Below are 17,335 nucleotides of genomic sequence, written 5' to 3'. Positions count from 1 at the left end.
GCTAATCGGAAACACCGACAGGGTCCCAAGACAGAAAATAAAATGTTTATTCGGCAAGGGTGGGAAGCGCCTGGTGATTCAAGAAGGCGGCGGTTCGCCTGCGATCTCTGCCGCTATTCTACTGTTCCGTTCTGTCATGAGCTCACACACGAGCCGGATGATTTCGGGGTGGCTGAATTTCCCTGGAAGGCAAAGAAGAAGGAAAGTGGGGATGATGAGGGCTTCTTAGTCCAAGTATAATCTCTTCAGATGGAGGCTGTGCTGTTGCCTCCCCTAGATGGAATTGATTGCTCAATTAACACCACTGTTTGGGAACAGGTAGGGTGTTGAGCAGGGTGCAGGGGCAAAAGAGTATCCAGTCCCCAAAGTCACCTTTGGGGCCTTGATCCAGTTCCTTGTCCAAACCTGGAAGGGCATAATATAGAAACTGGGGAGACTAGGGTCAGGAATGAGGGGAGCCCAGGTAGGTGCTGACTGATGATTTTTCTTTTCTATCCTTTTTGGTTGGGGCTGGAAACCAGGTCCTTACTGCCCTTCTCCAGAATCCCATCATGCTGGCTCGCTTCAATGGGCTCTGTGGGGGTCTGCTCCCTGTCCCTCTCTCCTACCCATGATGCCCAGTTTGAGCTAGGGGAAGGAAAGGGAGGGAGAAAGGGAGGGAGAAAGGGAGGGAGAAAGGGAGGGAGAAAGGGAGGGAGAAAGGGAGGGAGAAAGGGAGGGAGAAAGGGAGGGAGAAAGGGAGGGAGAAAGGGAGGGAAAGAGGGAGAAAGAGGGAGGAGAGGAAGGAAGGGAAGGAGAGGGAGGAAGGGAAAGAGAGGAATGAAGGGAGAGGGAGGGAGGGAGGGAAGGAGAGAGGGAGGGAGGGAGGGAAGGAGAGGAGAGAGAAAGGGAGGGAGAGAAGAAAGAAAGGGAAGTAGGGAGAGAGAGGAGAGAGAAAGGGAGGGAGGGAGGGAGAGGAGAGAGAAAGGGAGGGAAGGTGAGAGAGGAGAAAGGAAGGGAAGGAGAGAGAGAGGAGAAAGGAAGGGAAGGAGAGAGAGAAGAGAAAGGAAGGGAAGGAGAGAGACAGAGAAGAGAAAGGAAGGGAAGGAGAGAGAAGGAGAGAGAAAGGGAGGAAGGAAGGGAAGGAGACAGAAAGGGAGGGAAGGAGAGAGAGAAGGAGAGAGAAAGGGACGGAGGAAGGAAGGGAAGGAGAGAGAAAGGAGAGAAGGAAGGAGAGAAAAAGGGAGGGAAGGAAGGAGAGAAAAAGTCAGAGAAGGAAGGAGAGATAAAGGGAGAGAAGGAAGGAGAGATAAAGGGAGAGAAGGAGAGAGAAAGGGCGGGAGGGAAGGAGAGAGGAGAGAGGGAACAAGCACAAGCAAGCACCAGCAGGTGAATATGTGTGTGTGGGTAAAGCTGTCATTATTACTGGCCCTGAGACCCAGGAATCCTGGCATCAGTTGTGCCTGTTGACTTAATCACAGCCTCCTGCATCCTACTCACGTCACACCTTGAATTTGGAGAGTGCTTCCGTTTTTCCAAATCGCAATTACCTCCCTAAACTTCCTTGTGAGGAAGGGAGGGAGAGGCAGGTGGCATTCTCCCCATTTTGTAGATGAGACCACAGAGACCAGAAAGGTTAACTGACTTCCTGGAGGCGTCAGCCAGCAGTCAAGCTGGAAGGGGAACCTGGTCTCCTGGCTCCCAGGCTGCAGCCTATCCTTACTGCCCAACATTCCTCAGCTAAATTCAGCCTCCTCTTCCCTTGTGGAATGGAATATCCTCTAACACGTCTCCCAACAGCCCCACTCTGCCCCAGCAACAGTTTGGGGAATGAAGCTGAGGACGCGGGCCGGCAGGCTCCTTCCCTGGGGGGAGGAGAGGAAGGGAGAACCCACTCCTACTTCTCCAACTTCCTGGAGTGCCTGGAATGCCACTCCTGCCCCCATACCACACCTGCTGTGGAGTCATAGAAGTCCTGAAGCCTCCCGGGTCTGTTCTCCAGCTCCTCATATTCAAACGCCTGAAGGATCATCTCACACTGGTCCAGCTCCTTCACAAACTTGGCTTCGGCACTCGCCTGGTTCTCGTACTCCTGATGGGGGAAGAGGCCAGGGAAAATAAAATGGGCACGGATCCAGGGATGGAGCAGTCTGGGGTGGGACTCCTGGAATGTCTGGAGCCTAGTTTTTTTTGTTTTTTTTTAATGTTTTTTTATTAAGCACCTATGTGCCAAGCAATGGGATAGATATATGTCTTCTACCCAACTCAGAGGACATGGGTTCTAATCCCAGCTTCACCACTTGCTTGTTGTGTGACCTTGGGCGAGTCACTTCACTTCCTTTCTTCCTCAGTTACATCATCTGTAAAATGGGGATTAAGACTGTGAGCCCCATGTGGGACAGGGACTGTGTCTGACCTGATTACCTTGTAATAATAATAATAATAATGATGGCATTTATTAAGTGCTTACATGTGCAAAGCACTGTACTTATCGCTGGGGAGGTTACAAGGAGATCAGGTTGTCCCACGGGGGGCTCACAGACTAAATCCCCATTTTACAGATGAGGGAACTGAGGCACAGAGAAGTTAAGTGACTTGCCCAAAGTTACACAACTGACAATTGGCAGAGCTAGGATCTACCCCATTGCTTAGAATGGTACTTGGCACATAGTAAGCACTAAACAAATACCACCATTATTATTATTATTGTTGTTATTAATAAGAATAATAACTTCTGAGCCTTCCAGGCAGGGGACATGTTTACCAAGTCTGGTATACTGTACTCTCCCAAATGCTTAGTACAGTGCTCTGAACACACAGTAAGTGCTTGGTAAACACCACTGATTGATTAAATATGATTGATTGAAATCTGTTTCACATGGGCCCATCCGCACAGAGAGGAAGGCAGCAGAGAAGGATTAACCCAGTTTCATTTGTAGAATCTAATCAATACCGGGTCTCCGTCAACAGCCATCTGGGTCATGGTATTTTCACCAGCTAGTCTACATCTTTACAGGGCAGTAGCACTTAACAGTAGTTGTAGTAGTGGTGGTACTAGTAATAGCAGTCTTAGCAGGGTGGCGTAATGGAAAGAGCACAGGCCTGGGAATCAGAGGACCTGAATTCTAATTACAGCTCTGCCACTGCCCACTTTCATCATTCATTTATTCAATCATATTTATTGAGTGCTTACTGTGTGCAGAGCACTGTACTAAGCGCTTGGGAAGTACAAGTTGGCAACATATAGAGACGGTCCCTACCCAACAGTGGGCTCACAGTCTAGAAGGGGGAGACAGACAACAAAACAAAACTTACAAGTAAAATAGAGTAATAAATACGTACAAACATATACACACATATACAGGTGCTGTGGGGAGGGGAAGGAGGTAAGGTGGGGGGAAGGAGGGAGGAGAGGGAGAGGAAGGAGGGGGCTCAGTCTGAGAAGGCCTTCTGGAGGAGGTGAGTTTTCAGTAGGGCTTTGAAGGGAGGAAGAGAGCTAGCTTGGCAGATGTGTGGAGGGAGGGCATTCCAGGCCAGGGGGAGGACGTGGGCCAGGGGTCGACGGCGGCACAGGCGAGAACGAGGCACAGTGAGGAGGTTAGTGGCAGAGGAGCGGAGGGTGCGGGCTGGGCTGGAGAAGGAAAGAAGGGAGGTGGGGTAGGAGGGGGCGAAGTGATGGAGAGACTAGAAGCAGAGAGGAGTTTTTGCCTGATGCGTAGGTTGATTGGTAGCCACTGGAGATTTTTGAGGAGGGGAGTAACATGCCCAGAGCACTTCTGCACAAAGATGATCCGGGCAGCAGCGTGAAGTACAGATTGAAGTGGGGAGAGACAGGAGGATGGGAGATCAGAGAGGAGGCTGAAGCAGTAATGCAGTCAGGATAGGATGAGAGATTGAACCAGCAGGGTAGCAGTTTGGATGGAGAGGAAAGGGCGGATCTTGGCGATATTGCGGAGGTAGGAGCGGCAGTTTTTGGTGACGGATTGGATGTGAGGGGTGAACTAGAGAGCAGAGTCAAGGATGACACCAAGGTTGCGGGCTTGTGAGATGGGAAGGATGGTGGTGCCGTCAACAGTGATGGGAAAGTCAGGGAGAGGGCAGGGTTTGGGAGGGAAGATGAGTTCAGTCTTGGACATATTGAGTTTTAGATGGCGAGCAGACATCCAGATGGAGATGTCTTGAAGGCAGGAGGAGATATGAGCCTGAAGGGAGGGAGAGAGAGCAGGGTCAGAGATGTAGATTTGCGTGTCATCAGCGTAGAGATGATAGTTGAAGCCGTGGGAGCGAATGAGTTCACCAAGGGAGTGAGTGTAGATAGAGAAGAGAAGGGGACCAAGAACTGACCCGTGAGGAACCCCTACAGTAGGGATGGGAGGGGGAGGAGGAGCCCTCAAAAGAGACTGAGAATGAATGGCTGGAGAGATAAGAGGAGAACCAGGAGAGGACAGAGTCTGTGAAGCCAAGGTTGGACAGCGTGTTGAGGAGAAGGGGGTGGTCCACAGTGTCGAAGGCAGCTGAGAGGTCGAAGAGGATTAGGATAGAGTAGGAGCCGCTGGATTTTGGCAAGCAGGAGGTCATTGGTGACCTTTGAGAGGGCAGTTTCTGTGGAATGTAGGGGACGGAAGCCAGATTGGAGGGGGTCGAGGAGAGACTTGGCATTGAGGAATTCAAGGCAGCGTGTGTAGACGACGCGTTCAAGGAGTTTGGAAAGGAATGGTAGGAGGGAGATAGGGCGATAACTAGAAGGGGAGGTGGGGTCAAGAGAGGGTTTTTTTAGGATGGGGGAGACGTAGGCATGTTTGAAGGCAGAGGGGAAGGAACCAGTGGAGAGTGAGCAGTTGAAGATGGAAGTTAAGGAGGGGAGGAGGGACTGAGTGAGAGATTTCATAAGATGAGAGGGAACGGGGTCAGAAGCACAGGTGGCCAGAGTAGCACTTGAGGGGAGGGAGGAGATCTCATCTGAGGATACTGCTGGGAAGGATGGGAGAGTAGTGGAGAGGGTTGAAGGATGGGAGAGTAGCAGAGAGAGCACATTGGGTGACCTTGGGCAAGTCAATTAATTTCTCTTTGCCTCAGTTCCATCATGCCTCAGAGAATCAATACCTGTTCCCCCTCAGCCCCACGCACCTATCTGTAACCTTTATTTATATTGTCTGTCTCCCTCCCGAGACTGTAAGCTCTTTTTGGGTAGGGAACATGTACACCAACCCCGTTGCATTGTACTATTCCAAGTACTTAGTACAGTGCTTTGCACAACCAGGAACTCAACAAATACCACTGCTTTATTGTTCTCCCTGTTACTTAGACTGTGAATCTCATGTGGCACAGAGGCTGCGTCCAACCTGATTAACTTGTAACTACCCCAGGGCTTAGAACAGTGCTTGACCCAAAAACAAGCACTTAAATACCATCATTATGAGTAGGAGGGATAGTATTTATTGAGCACCCATGGGGACACTGCACCACACTAAGTGCTTGAGAAAATGTAACAGACTCAAGAGACTCATTCCCTGCATTCATCACTCCTCCCCCAGTTCATCACCCCCGCTCTCTCCCAATTATCTTTCATCATCCACGCTCTTCCCACTCAAGAATGTGGTTTATTTCTCAGTCGAGGACATGGTTTATTTCTCCTCCTGCGCTCAGCAGTCACTGCTGTCTCTGCCCCGACAGTTTAAGTAGCTAATACATCAGTGAAAAAAGGCTTAGATGACAGATCGACGGATTATGGTTCCCATATGCTGTGGGCAGCCCAAAAATCTGTCGGGGCAAATCTAATCCGGTGGGTCCAGGAGGCCATCCCCACAAGAAAGTGCTCTAGGAGCTGGCTACCCAGTGCCAGAACTCAGTCTGAACACAACTACTATCCGCCCCCTCCCTCTCCAGCCAAACTGCTACCACACTCATCCAGACACTTATCAATAGTAATGTGTTGAGGGCTTACTAGGTGCAGAGCACTGTATTAAACGGAAACAGCATGGCACAGTGGATACAGCACGGGCATGGGAGTCAGAAGGTCATTTTTTTTTCAATCGTATTTATTGAGCACTTACTGTGTGCAGAGCACTGTACTAAGCGCTTGGGAAGTACAAGTTGGCAACATATAGAGACGGTCCCTACCCAACAGTGGGCTCACAGTCTAGAAGGGGTCATGGGTTCATGACCCATTAGGTCATGGGTTCTAATCCCAGCTCTGCCACTTGTCTGCTGTGTGACCTCGGGCAAGTCACTTCACTTCTCTGTGCCTCAGTTCCCTCATCTGTAAAATGGGGATTAAGACTGTGAGCCCTATGTGGGACCGGGACTGTGTCCAACTCGATTATCTCATATCTACCCCAGCGCTAAGAACAGTGCCTGGCACATAGTAAGTGCTTAACGAATGCCATGATTATTATTATTAGTGTACTTGTTTTATCCCATCTCAACTACGGCATGAGCCTCCTCGTTGTCCTCCCTGCCTCCAGCCTCATCCCTCTCCAGTCTATATTTCACTCTGCAGCCAGATCATTTTTTTTCATTCTGTTAAGTCTCTCCACTCCTCAAAAACAGTTGCCCATCCACCTCCGCATCAAGCAGAAACTAACCATTGGCTTTAAGACACCCAGTCAGCATGCTCCCTCCTTTCTATCCTAGCCCATCTCCTGCTCTCACCCAACCCACATCCTTTGCTCCTCTATCACAGAACTATTCACTGTCCCTCGATCTCATTTATCTCACCACCGACCCCTTGCTCAGGTCTTCCCTCGTAGCTCGAACTCCATCACCGCTTCTCTGTGCCTCAGTTCCCTCAACTGTAAAATGGAGATTAAATACCTATTCTCCCTCCTGCTTAGACTAGGAGCCCCATGTAGGACAGAGACTGCTTCTGATCTAACTTTTACCTACCCTAGATCTTAGAATCACATTTGACACATAGTAAGTACTTAATACTATAAAAAAAATAAAGAAAACTCAATGAAGAACTCTGACTTACTTCCCAAAGGTCAAAGATTTCCTTTCTGACATCTTCTGACAGCAACCGGGTCAGCTGCTTCATGGCTTCCTGAAATAAAGATGGGTACTTCACTGAATCCACATCTTAAAAACAGGACTGTGAAACAGAACGACTTGCACTTATGAACTCATTTTACCCCTTTCTCAATGCTCTTGTGATTTTTTTTATTTTTTTATTTGTCCTTTTCACTCTCTCTAAAGTGGTCAACCCCGTGAGGGCTACTCTTTCCAAACGAGGCTGTGCCTATGCTAGGGGAATAGGCAGGTATCAATCCTGGAGAATTGCAAATGCCCTCTAACCTGGTTTGGGTTCACTCCACAGAGACTCACACCCAATGCCCTTGGAGCGTCCAGGTGGTGGAAACTTGGGGATAAGTAACAGTCAGCCTGTGGCTCCTCAGGATATGGCACTAAGTGTCCAGGAGCCAAGGACAGAGACCTAAGCTCCTCTGCCTCTCCCCAAATCTCTCCTCACCAGGTTCACCCACACACCCCTGCCTTCCTCTACCCACCACCACTATTCTAGCCCTGTTAATCAATCAATCAATCATATTTATTGAGCGCTTACTGTGTGCAGAGCACTGTACTAAGCGCTTGGGAAGTACAAGCTGGCAACATATAGAGACAGTCCCTACCCAACAGTGGGTTCACAGTCTAGAAGGGGGAGACAGAGAACAAAACCAAACATACTAACAAAATAAAATAGACTAGATATGTACAAGTAAAAAAAATAGAGTAATAAATATGTACAAACATATATGCAGGTGATATACATATATACATAATTATTATGGTACCTGTTAGGCACTTACTATGTATCAAGCATTATTCTAGGCACTGGGGTAAATACAAGGTAATCAGGTTGGACACAGTCCCTGTCCCACATGGGGCTCACAGTCTTAATCCCCATTTTACAGACGAAGTAACTGAGGCAGAGAGGAAGTGAAGTGACTTGTCCAAGGTCACACAGCAGACTAGAGGTGGATGCAGGATTAGAACACAGGTCCTTATGACTCCAAGGCCTGTGCTCTATCCACTAAGCCATGCTGCTTCCTCTGTTCTGGGGAGTGTCATTGTCGCTGCCACATTAATGGTTGAAATGGTTGGGGGAGCACCCCAAAAGGTCCCATTCAGCCGCAGACCCACACTTCCCCACACTCATGACATCCCCATTTTCCTAGGCAGGCAGAAGGTTTAGGAACAATAAGTGACCAACATAATTTCAATACATTGGGCTTTATAAAACACCTTTCGAGCCAAAGAGCACAAAAGCTACCACTCTACAAGAGGGCCAGATTATGGTGTAAGCCAGGAGGAACCCACCTCCTCTCGCCGGTGTTTCTCCTCCTTGGGGACATTGTCGGCGGGGGCGATGTCCCCTACGATGCATTCTGCCATGTCGTGCACCAGGGCTAAGCGGACACACCTGGATCGGCAAGAAGAGGGGAAGGAATCCACAGAATGAACCATCCCCTGCCTCTCACCTGGAACAACCTTTCTCTTCATATCTAACAGACTCTCCCCACCTTCAAAGCCTTAATGAAGGCACACCACCAAGTGATCTTCCCCAACTAATCCCTCATTTTCTCTTCTCCCACTCCCTTCTGTCACCCTTGCTCCATTTATTCATCCCTCCCGCAGCCCCCAAGCACTTATATATAAGTATATATACATATATATACCCGTAATTTATTTATATTAATATCTGTCTCCCCCTCTAGACTGTAAGCTCCTTGTGGGCAGGGAATGGGTTTACCAACTCTGTTGTATTTTATTCCCAAGCATTTAGTACAGGGCTATGCACACAGTAAGCACTCAGTAAATATGACTGAATGATTGACTCCCCTCCTTAGGACATTATTTCCCTTCTGCCCCTCCCAGACACTCTTACTGGTAAATTTGACTGTCAGTACAGTCAGTCACAGATCTGAACCACCATGGCAAGTGACGAGAAATAAACCAGGCAAATGAGAAAGAAATCAGGCAAAAACTCCTCACCCTCGGCTTCAAGGCTCTCCATCACCTCGACCACTCTTACCTCACCTCCCTTCTCTCCTTCTACAGCCCAGCCTGCACCCTCCGCTCCTCTGCCGCTAATCTCCTCACCGTGCCTCGTTATTGTCTGTCCCGCCGTCGACCCCTGGCCCACGTCATCCCCCAGGCCTGGAATGTCCTCCCTCCGCACATCCGCCAAGCTAGCTCTCTTCCTCCCTTCAAAGCCCTACTGAGAGCTCACCTCCTCCAGGAGGCCTTCCCAGACTGAGCCCCTTCCTTCCTTTCCCCCTCCTCCCCCTCTCCATCCCCCCTGCCTTACCTCCTTCCCCTCCCCACAGCACCTGTATATATGTATATGTTTGTATGTATTTATTACTCTATTTATTTGTACATATTTATTCTATTTATTTTATTTTGTTAATATGTTTTGTTTTGTTCTCTGTCTCCCCCTTCTATTTATTTTATTTTGTTAATATGTTTTGTTTTGTTCTCTGTCTCCCCCTTCTAGACTGTGAGCCCACTGTTGGGTAGGGACCATCTCTATATGTTGCCAATTTGTACTTCCCAAGCACTTAGTACAGTGCTTTGCACGCAGTAAGTGCTCAATAAATACGATTGAATGAATGAATGAATAAAGTGTGTCAGTAGGGACAACTTCTAGTGACAGCATAAATGTATTTGGGTTTCTTTTTTACTCTGAGACCACGATGGCCGGGAAATTATCTAGAGGGACACCCGATCATGGTGACATTCTTTCTCATTCCATGTTCAGTATATCACAAGCCTTTCTCTCTTGTTCTAAACACAGTTTACATTAAGTCCCTTGAGGACAGGGACTGCGTCTTATACTACTGTTGACTATTCCCAGCATAGAGCTCTGCACATACTAGGTGGTTGATAAATGCTGATGCTAATAAGCAGCGTGGCTCAGTGGAAAGAGCCCGGGCTTTGGAGTCAGAGGTCATGGGTTTGAATCCCCGCTCCGCCACATGTCTGTTGTGTGACCTTGGGCAAGTCACTTAACTTCTCTGAGCCTCAGTTACCTCATCTGTAAAATGGGGATTAAGAGTGTGAGCCCCACGTGGGACAACCTGATCACTTTGTACCCCCGCCCCAGCGCTTAGAACAGTGCTTTGCACATAGTAAGCGCTTAACAAATACCATCATTATTAATAATGGTAAGGATGGCTCCAGTGAAACAGATGGGGTCCACGTCACCATTGCTAGCCCTTGTGCTCGGCTTCAAGGTGGCACCTGGTTTCTGCCACCATACTCAAGCTTGTTATGGGCAGCGGATGTGTCTGCTAATTCCGTTGTACTGTATTCTCCCAAGCACTTAGTACAGTGCTCTGCACATAGCAAGTACTTAATAAATACCACTGATTGATTGACATCTAAGCATTCGTCTCACCCAGGCTTGTTTACACACACACACGCCCCCCAAGGTGGCCCTTCCTGTGAACCTCTTCACCTCTCATGGTCACAGCTGGAGAGTTTCTGGTACTCTACCTGTCTCAACTATGGGAGGGAGAATCAAGCAGAGGAATACCTATTCCATTCCTAGCTTGGGCAGTGGCTAGTGAGTGGCAGGCAATCTGCTAAAAGTAAATATTCACCTGTGCTGGGCAGCAGCAGCACAGGAGACAGTCAAGGGCGTGGACTCAGGTTTACTGCGTGGAAGGAGGCAATGGTAAACCGCTCCTGTAATTTTACCAAGAAAACTCTGTGGATACACTACCAGAACGATTGCAGATGGAGGTGGGACGTTCTGGGAGAGATGTGTCCATGGCGTCTCTATGGGTCGGACACCACTTGACAACATAAGACAACAACAACAATAGTACCTCTTACTCTGCCAAGCTTGGGGCCCAATTACCCAAGGAGTTCAAGAAATGCCATTACTTGGGAGACCACTCGTCCTATAGGACACTTGAAGGAATTGTGAGATTGTTATCCTCTTGAGCTCCCATCCTCATGGTTAAGAACTGGCCACCTAGGACTCTCCATCTCTCCTGTCTCCATCCCTGACTTTCCCTTCAGGATCCCAGCATGGACCGCCCATTCAAACGCTTGTGGGAACAAATTCCACCAGCCAACTACCTGTTGTCTCCGTCTCCAAAGTTCCTAAATCCATACCTGTCCTTGTTGAGGTTTTTATCCTCAGTGACCAGGGCCATGATTGACATCCTGTACATGTGATCGGATACGCTCTCCGGCTTCTTGACGTTCCTGTACACCCAGCCGGTCCGAGGTACCCTCTGGGGAGAGAAACAGGTTAAAAACATTGTCTGTGGATGGGTGTCAGCAGCGTGATCAGACTACTTCACTAATTCTGGGTCCCAGGGGACGTGCAAAGGGCTGGGGTTTCTTTTCAAGTAGCAGATACTGATCTAGGGTTATGACGGCCAGTGATGACATCTGAAAAACACTGAGCCTGAGGTGTGGGTGACATCATGCAAGCTGGACGATATTGTCATACAGCTGTGATCTTGTGGAAGTATGCTCGAGGCGGCTAGAATCAGCTCCAATGAACGGCATTTACTGGGGAAATCCGCCCCCCTTTGATTACTTTCAGAGCCACTGAGTTTCCATCCCAGGTCTGGGTGAACTTGGATGCTGGGTTTCTAAGTCAGGGAATTCTGGGGCAGGAGGCTGGGTCCTGGGATTCAAACTGGGAGGAGATGGGCCAGCTATAAAACAGTGTATGTGAGCTAGTGGATAGAACATGGGTCCAGGAGTCAGGAAGATCCGCGAGTTAAGAAGGACCTGGGTTCTAACTCCCCTCCTCCCCCTTTCTCCCCCCTCCTCCCTCTCTCTCCCTCTCCCCCCTCCCCATTCCCTCTTCCCTCTCCTCTCCTCTCTCCCTCTCCCCTCCTTCCGCTCTCCTCTCTCCCCCCTCCCTCTCCCCTCAATCCCCCCCCTTCCTTCCCCCCTCCCTCTCCCCTCCTTCCCCCCTCTCTCTCCCCTCCTTCCACCCCTCTCTCCCCTCCCTCTCCCCTCCTTCCCCCCTCTCTCTCCCCTCCTTCCACCCCTCTCTCCCCTCCCTCTCCCCTCCTTCCCCCCTCCCTCTCCCCTCCTTCCACCCCTCTCTCCCCTCCTTCCCCCCTCCCTCTCCCCTCCCTCTCCCCTCCTTCCCCCCTCCCTCTCCCCTCCTTCCACCCCTCTCTCCCCTCCTTCCCCCCTCCCTCCCCTCCTTCCCCCCTCCCTCTCCCCTCCTTCCCCCCTCCCTCTCCCCTCCTTCCCCTCTTCCTCTCCTTCCCCTCTTCCTCTCTCCCCCTTCCCTCTTCTTCTCTCCCCCTTCCCCTCTTCCTCTCTCCCCTCCTTCCCCTCTTCCTCTCTCCCCTCCTTCCCCTCTCCCACTCTCCCTCTCCCCTCCTTCCCCCCTCTTCTCTCCTCTCCCCTCCTTCCCCCCTCCCTCTCCCCTCCTTCCCCCCTCCTTCCCCTCTCCCTCTCCCCTCCTTCCCCTCTTCTTCTCTCCCCTCCCCTCCTTCCCCTCTCCCTCTCCCCTCCTTCCCCTCTCCCTCTCCCCCCTCTCCCCTCCTTCCCCCCTCCCTCTCCCCCCTCTCCCCTCCTTCCCCCCTCCCTCTCCCCCTTCCTTCTCCCCTCCCCTCTCCTCTCTCCCCTCCTTCCCCTCCCTCTCCCCTGGTTTGTCTCCCCCGTCTCTGTGTGTGTGTGTGTGTGTGTGTGTGTGTGTGTGTGTGTGTGTGCGTGCCTGGGGGGTGGGGGGCTGACCTTGAGCTGTCCCAGCAGCCGCATAAACTGCAGCAGACTCCGCCCGCTGCCCGAGCCCGCCATGGGCCCGGACCGGCCCGGACCTCCGTGCACAGACACCCACAGACAGAGACACGGTGCAGCCCTCTGCAGCCCGCAGCTCCTCCTCTTCCTCTTCCTCCTCCTCCTCCTCCTCCTCCCCAAGCCCGCCTTGCTCCGGCCCCGGCCACACGCCTGTTCCCCATTCATTCCATCGTACTTCTTCAGCGCTTACTGTGCGCAAACCACTGGACTAAGCGCTCGGGAGAGTGCAGTAATAATTAGTATTTACATTTATTAAACACTTACTATGTGCCAAGCACTGTTCCGTGCAAGGTAATCAGGTTGCCCCATGTGGGACTCACAGTGGTAATTGAGGTACAGAGAAGTTAAGTGACTTTCCCAAAGGCACACAGCTGACCATTATTATTAATTGGCAGAGTCGGGATTCGAACCCACGTCCTCTGACTCCCAAGCCCGTGCTCTTTCCACTGAGCCACGTTGCTTACAGTAACAGACAAGTTCCCTGCCCACAAACAAGGTCACAGTCAACAGCTGTGAACTCTATCAGTTGGCGTTCAACCTTAAATCCATCAATGGTATTTATTAATAATAAAAATGGCATTTATTAAGCGCTTACTATGTGCAAAGCACTGTTCTAAGCACTGAATAATAATGGTATTTGTTAAGCACTTACTATGTGCAAAGCACTGTTCTAAGCACTGGGGGGATACAAGGTGATCAGGTTGTCCCACGTGGGGCTCACAGTCTAACAGATGAGGGAACTGAGGCACAGAAAAGTTAAGTGACTTACCCAAAGTCACACAGCTGACAATTGGCAGAGTCGGGATTTGAAATCATGACCTCTGACACCAAAGCCCGTGCTCCTTCCACTGAGCCACACTGCTTCTCGTGCTTACTATGTGCAGAGCCCTGTACTAAGCACTGCGGAGAGCTCAATCCAATAAAATCAGCAGACACGTTCCCTGCCCGTAAGACAAGCAGCGTGGCTCAATGGAAAGAGCCCGGGCTTGGGAGTCAGAGGTCGTGGATTCTAACCCCGACTCTGCCTCTTATCAGCTGTGTGACTTTGGGCAAGTCACTTCACTTCTCTGGGCCTCATTTATCTCATCTGTAAAATGGGGATTAAGATTATGAGCCCCCAGTGGGATAACCTGATCACCTTGTATCCCCACCCACAGCGCTTAGAACAGTGCTTGGTTTTGTTGTCTGTCTTCCCCTTCTAGACTGTGAGCCCGTTGTTGGCTATATGTTGCCGATTTGTACTTCCCAAGCGTTTAGTGCAGTGTGCACAGTAAGCACTCAATAAATACCATTGAATGAATGAATGAATAGTAAGCGTTTAACAAATACCATCATTGTTATTATTATAAATCCATCAGTGGTATTTATTGAGTGCTTACTATGTGTAGAGAGCCCTGTACTAAGCACTGTGGGGAGCACAATCCAAAAGAATTAGCAGACATGTACCCTGCCCATAAGAGAAGCAGTGTGGTTTAGTGGAAAGGGACCAGGCTTGGGAGTCAGAGGTCATGGGTTCTAATCCCGACTCTGCCTCTTATCATCTGTGTGACTTTGGGCAAGTCACTTCACTTCTCTGGGCCTCAGTTCCCTCATCTGTAAAGTGGGGATTAAGACTGTGAGCCCCACGTGGGACAACCTGATTACCTTGTATTCATTCATTCATTCAATCATATTTATTGAGCACTTACTGTGTGCAGAGCACTGTACTAAGTCCTTGGGAAGTACAAGTTGGCAACATATAGAGACGGTGCCTACTCAACAGTGGGCTCACAGTCTAGAAGGGGGAGACAGACAACAAAACAAAGCATATTAACAAAATAAAATAAATAGAACAAATATGTACAAGTAAAATAAATAGAGTAATAAATATGTACAAACATATATACATATATACAGGTGCTGTGGGGAGGGGAAGGAGGTAAGTTGGGGGGATGGGGAGGGGGAGGAGGGGTAGAGGAAAGAGGGGGCTCAGTCTGGGAATAATTTTGGTATTTGTTAAGCGCTTACTATGTGTGAAGCACTGTTCTAAGCACTGGGGAGGATACAAGGTGATCAGGTTGTCCCATGTGGGGCTCATAATCTTAATCCCCATTTTACAGATGAGGGAACTGAGGCCCAGAGAAGTTAAGCGACTTGCCCAAAGTCACACAGCTGACAAGCGGTGGAGCCGGGATTTGAACCCATGACCTCTGACTCCCAAGCCTGTGCTCTTTCCACTGAGCCTTGTATCTATCCCAGCACTTAGAACAGTGCTTGGCAATAGTAAGCGCTTAACAAATACCATTATTATTATTATTGTTTTTATAACGAACTTACAGGAACTGCCTTTTTAAGTACATCTCACCTCTGCTAAAACATAAGAATTCTCCTTTACACTTACAGAATTCTCCTTTAAACAGATGAGCCACTGAGACAATGAGACTACCAGGCATTCTCGATTTTCAGAGATACCAAACCCCAGTGCACACAAGCGCTCATTCATTGAATCGCATTTACTGAGCATTTACAATGTGCAAGGCACTGTACTAAGCACTTGGGAAATTACACTATAACAACAGACACATTCCCTGCTTACAGCTCTATCAATTGGAGTTCAACCATAAATCCATCAATGTATTAAGCATGTACTATGTGCAGAGCCCTGTACTAAGCATTGCGGAGAGCACAATCCAACAGAATCATCAGACACTTTCCCTGCCTATAAGGACCTTTACAGTCTAGAGAGGGAGACAGGAACTGCCTTTTTAAGTACATCTCACCTCTGCTAAAACTTAAGAATGATATCTCCCACTTGCAAAATTCTCCTTTAAACAAAATAAAAAAAGCCATTGAGACAATAAGGATACCCGGGCATTACTGATTTTCAGAAATACCAAACAGCTGGCAGCCCCAGGCCTCGTGCACACGTGCACTCAGCCCTTTTGACTTTGGGCAAGTCTTTTCACTTCTCTGTGCCTCAGTTCCCTCATCTGTAAAATAGGGATTGAGACTGTGAGCCCCTTGTGGGACAGGGGTTAGGTCCAACATGATTTGCTTGCATCCATCCCAGTGTTTAGTACAGTGTTTGGCACACAGTAAGCACTTAACAAATACAACAATTATTAGTATAGTTATGTGCACTCGGCCCCCATGCATACCCACACCTGCTCAGGTGGTAGCCCCATTCCACTCTCCAGGGTGATATGGAAGTCTGGCTGGTCCCGGGTGGCACTGACTGTTGCCCTGCACTGCCCAGACACTGGCTGTCCCAAAATGTCATCTAGAACATCACTGTGGGCAGGGAATGTGTCTGATGTTCTACTGTACTCTCCCAAGCACTTAGTATAGTGCTTTACACACATAAAGTGCTCAGTAAATACAATAATTAGTAATAACTGAGATGGCTTTAAGGAACTGCCTGTCCCTCCTCTTCCACCCAAATGGAATCTGCAGTGTGCAAAACACCCATTTTCGATAAGGAACATTCATTCATTCATTCAATCGTATTTATTGAGCGCTTACTATGTGCAGAGCACTGTACTATGCGCTTGGGAAGTACAAGTTGGCAACACATAGAGATGGTCCCTACCCAACTGCTTTTTTCACTGCTGTCCATCCACAAGCAAAGGAATGAAGCAGCATTGCCTAGTGGATGGAGTCCAAAGGACCTGGGTTTTAATTCCAGCTCTGCCACTGGTCTGCTGTTTGACCTTAGGCAAGTCATTTAACTTATCTGTGCCTTAGTACCTCATCCAGTATGTTTGGTTTTGTTCTCTGTCTCCCCCTTTAAGACTGTGAGCCCACTGTTGGGTAGGGACTGTCTCCGTATGTTGCCAACTTGTACTTCCCAAGTGCTTAGTACAGTGCTCTGCACACAGTAAGTGCTCAATAAATATGATTGATTGATTGATTGATTGATCCAAAAAATAGGGCTAAGACTTGTGAGAATGAGCATGGCTTAGTGGATAGAGCCCGGGCCTGGGAGTTATGGGTTCTAATCCCAGCTCCATCACTTGTCTGCTGTGTGGTCTTGGACAAGTCACTTCACTTCTCTGAGCCTCAGTTACCTCATCTGTAAAATGGGGATTAAGACTGTGTGCCCCCCATGGGACAACCTGATCACCTTGTATCCTACCCAGCACTTAGAACAGTGCTTTGCACATAGTAAGTGCTTAACAAATGCTATTATTATTATTATTATTATTATTATTATTATTATTATTATTATTATTATTGTTCTCTGGGCCTCAGTTACCTCACCTGTAAACTGGGGATTGAGACTGTGAGCCCATGTGGGACAGGGACTGTGTCCAACCTGACTAGCTTGTATTTACCCCTGCTCTTAGTGCAGCAAATAGGATCATTGCTTTTCAGGAGCCAGCAGGTTCTGTATTTAAGGAGAATTGTGTAGACATTAGATACGTCACCAACTGGCTGCTACTACATCTTTCCATGTCCAAGGTGGTACTTCTCTGTCACTACCACTACCGTCATTATCATCATTATTTACTGAATGCCTGCCATTTATCGAGCACTATGCTGAATTCCTACTGTATGCACAGCACTGTACTAAGCACTTGGGAGTCTGCAATAA

At 49.0% G+C, this 17,335-nt stretch overlaps 1 protein-coding gene across 1 annotated transcript; it reads right to left on the bottom strand.

Moving 5' to 3' along the window:
• Positions 1 to 26: 26 nt before the first annotated feature.
• HDDC2 (HD domain containing 2) lies at positions 27 to 12,802 on the bottom strand. Its single transcript, XM_038768779.1, has 6 exons — positions 12,700 to 12,802; positions 11,104 to 11,225; positions 8,296 to 8,398; positions 6,953 to 7,021; positions 1,933 to 2,071; positions 27 to 182 (listed from the first exon to the last, which is right to left on the bottom strand). The coding sequence occupies exons 1-6, from the start codon at positions 12,760 to 12,762 to the stop codon at positions 79 to 81; spliced, it is 600 nt and encodes a 199-aa protein (XP_038624707.1). The 5' UTR covers positions 12,763 to 12,802; the 3' UTR covers positions 27 to 78.
• Between the last annotated feature and the right edge of the window lie 4,533 nt (positions 12,803 to 17,335).

This window comes from Tachyglossus aculeatus, chromosome 2 (assembly GCF_015852505.1).
Source record: "Tachyglossus aculeatus isolate mTacAcu1 chromosome 2, mTacAcu1.pri, whole genome shotgun sequence".
NCBI classification, from domain to species: domain Eukaryota; kingdom Metazoa; phylum Chordata; class Mammalia; order Monotremata; family Tachyglossidae; genus Tachyglossus; species Tachyglossus aculeatus.
This window is presented reverse-complemented; position numbering and strand designations above follow the sequence as displayed.

Excerpts from the sequence above, each read along its gene's own strand:
- HDDC2 (XM_038768779.1), bottom strand. The coding sequence starts at position 12,762 with ATGGCGGGCTCGGGCAGCGGGCGGAGTCTGCTGCAGTTTATGCGGCTG. Across the intron at positions 7,022-8,295 it reads AGAAACACCGGCGAGAGGAG|GAAGCCATGAAGCAGCTGAC; the intron begins GTGGGTTCCTCC and ends TCTTTATTTCAG. Across the intron at positions 183-1,932 it reads CTTCTATGACTCCACAGCAG|GGAAATTCAGCCACCCCGAA; the intron begins GTGTGGTATGGG and ends TTTGCCTTCCAG.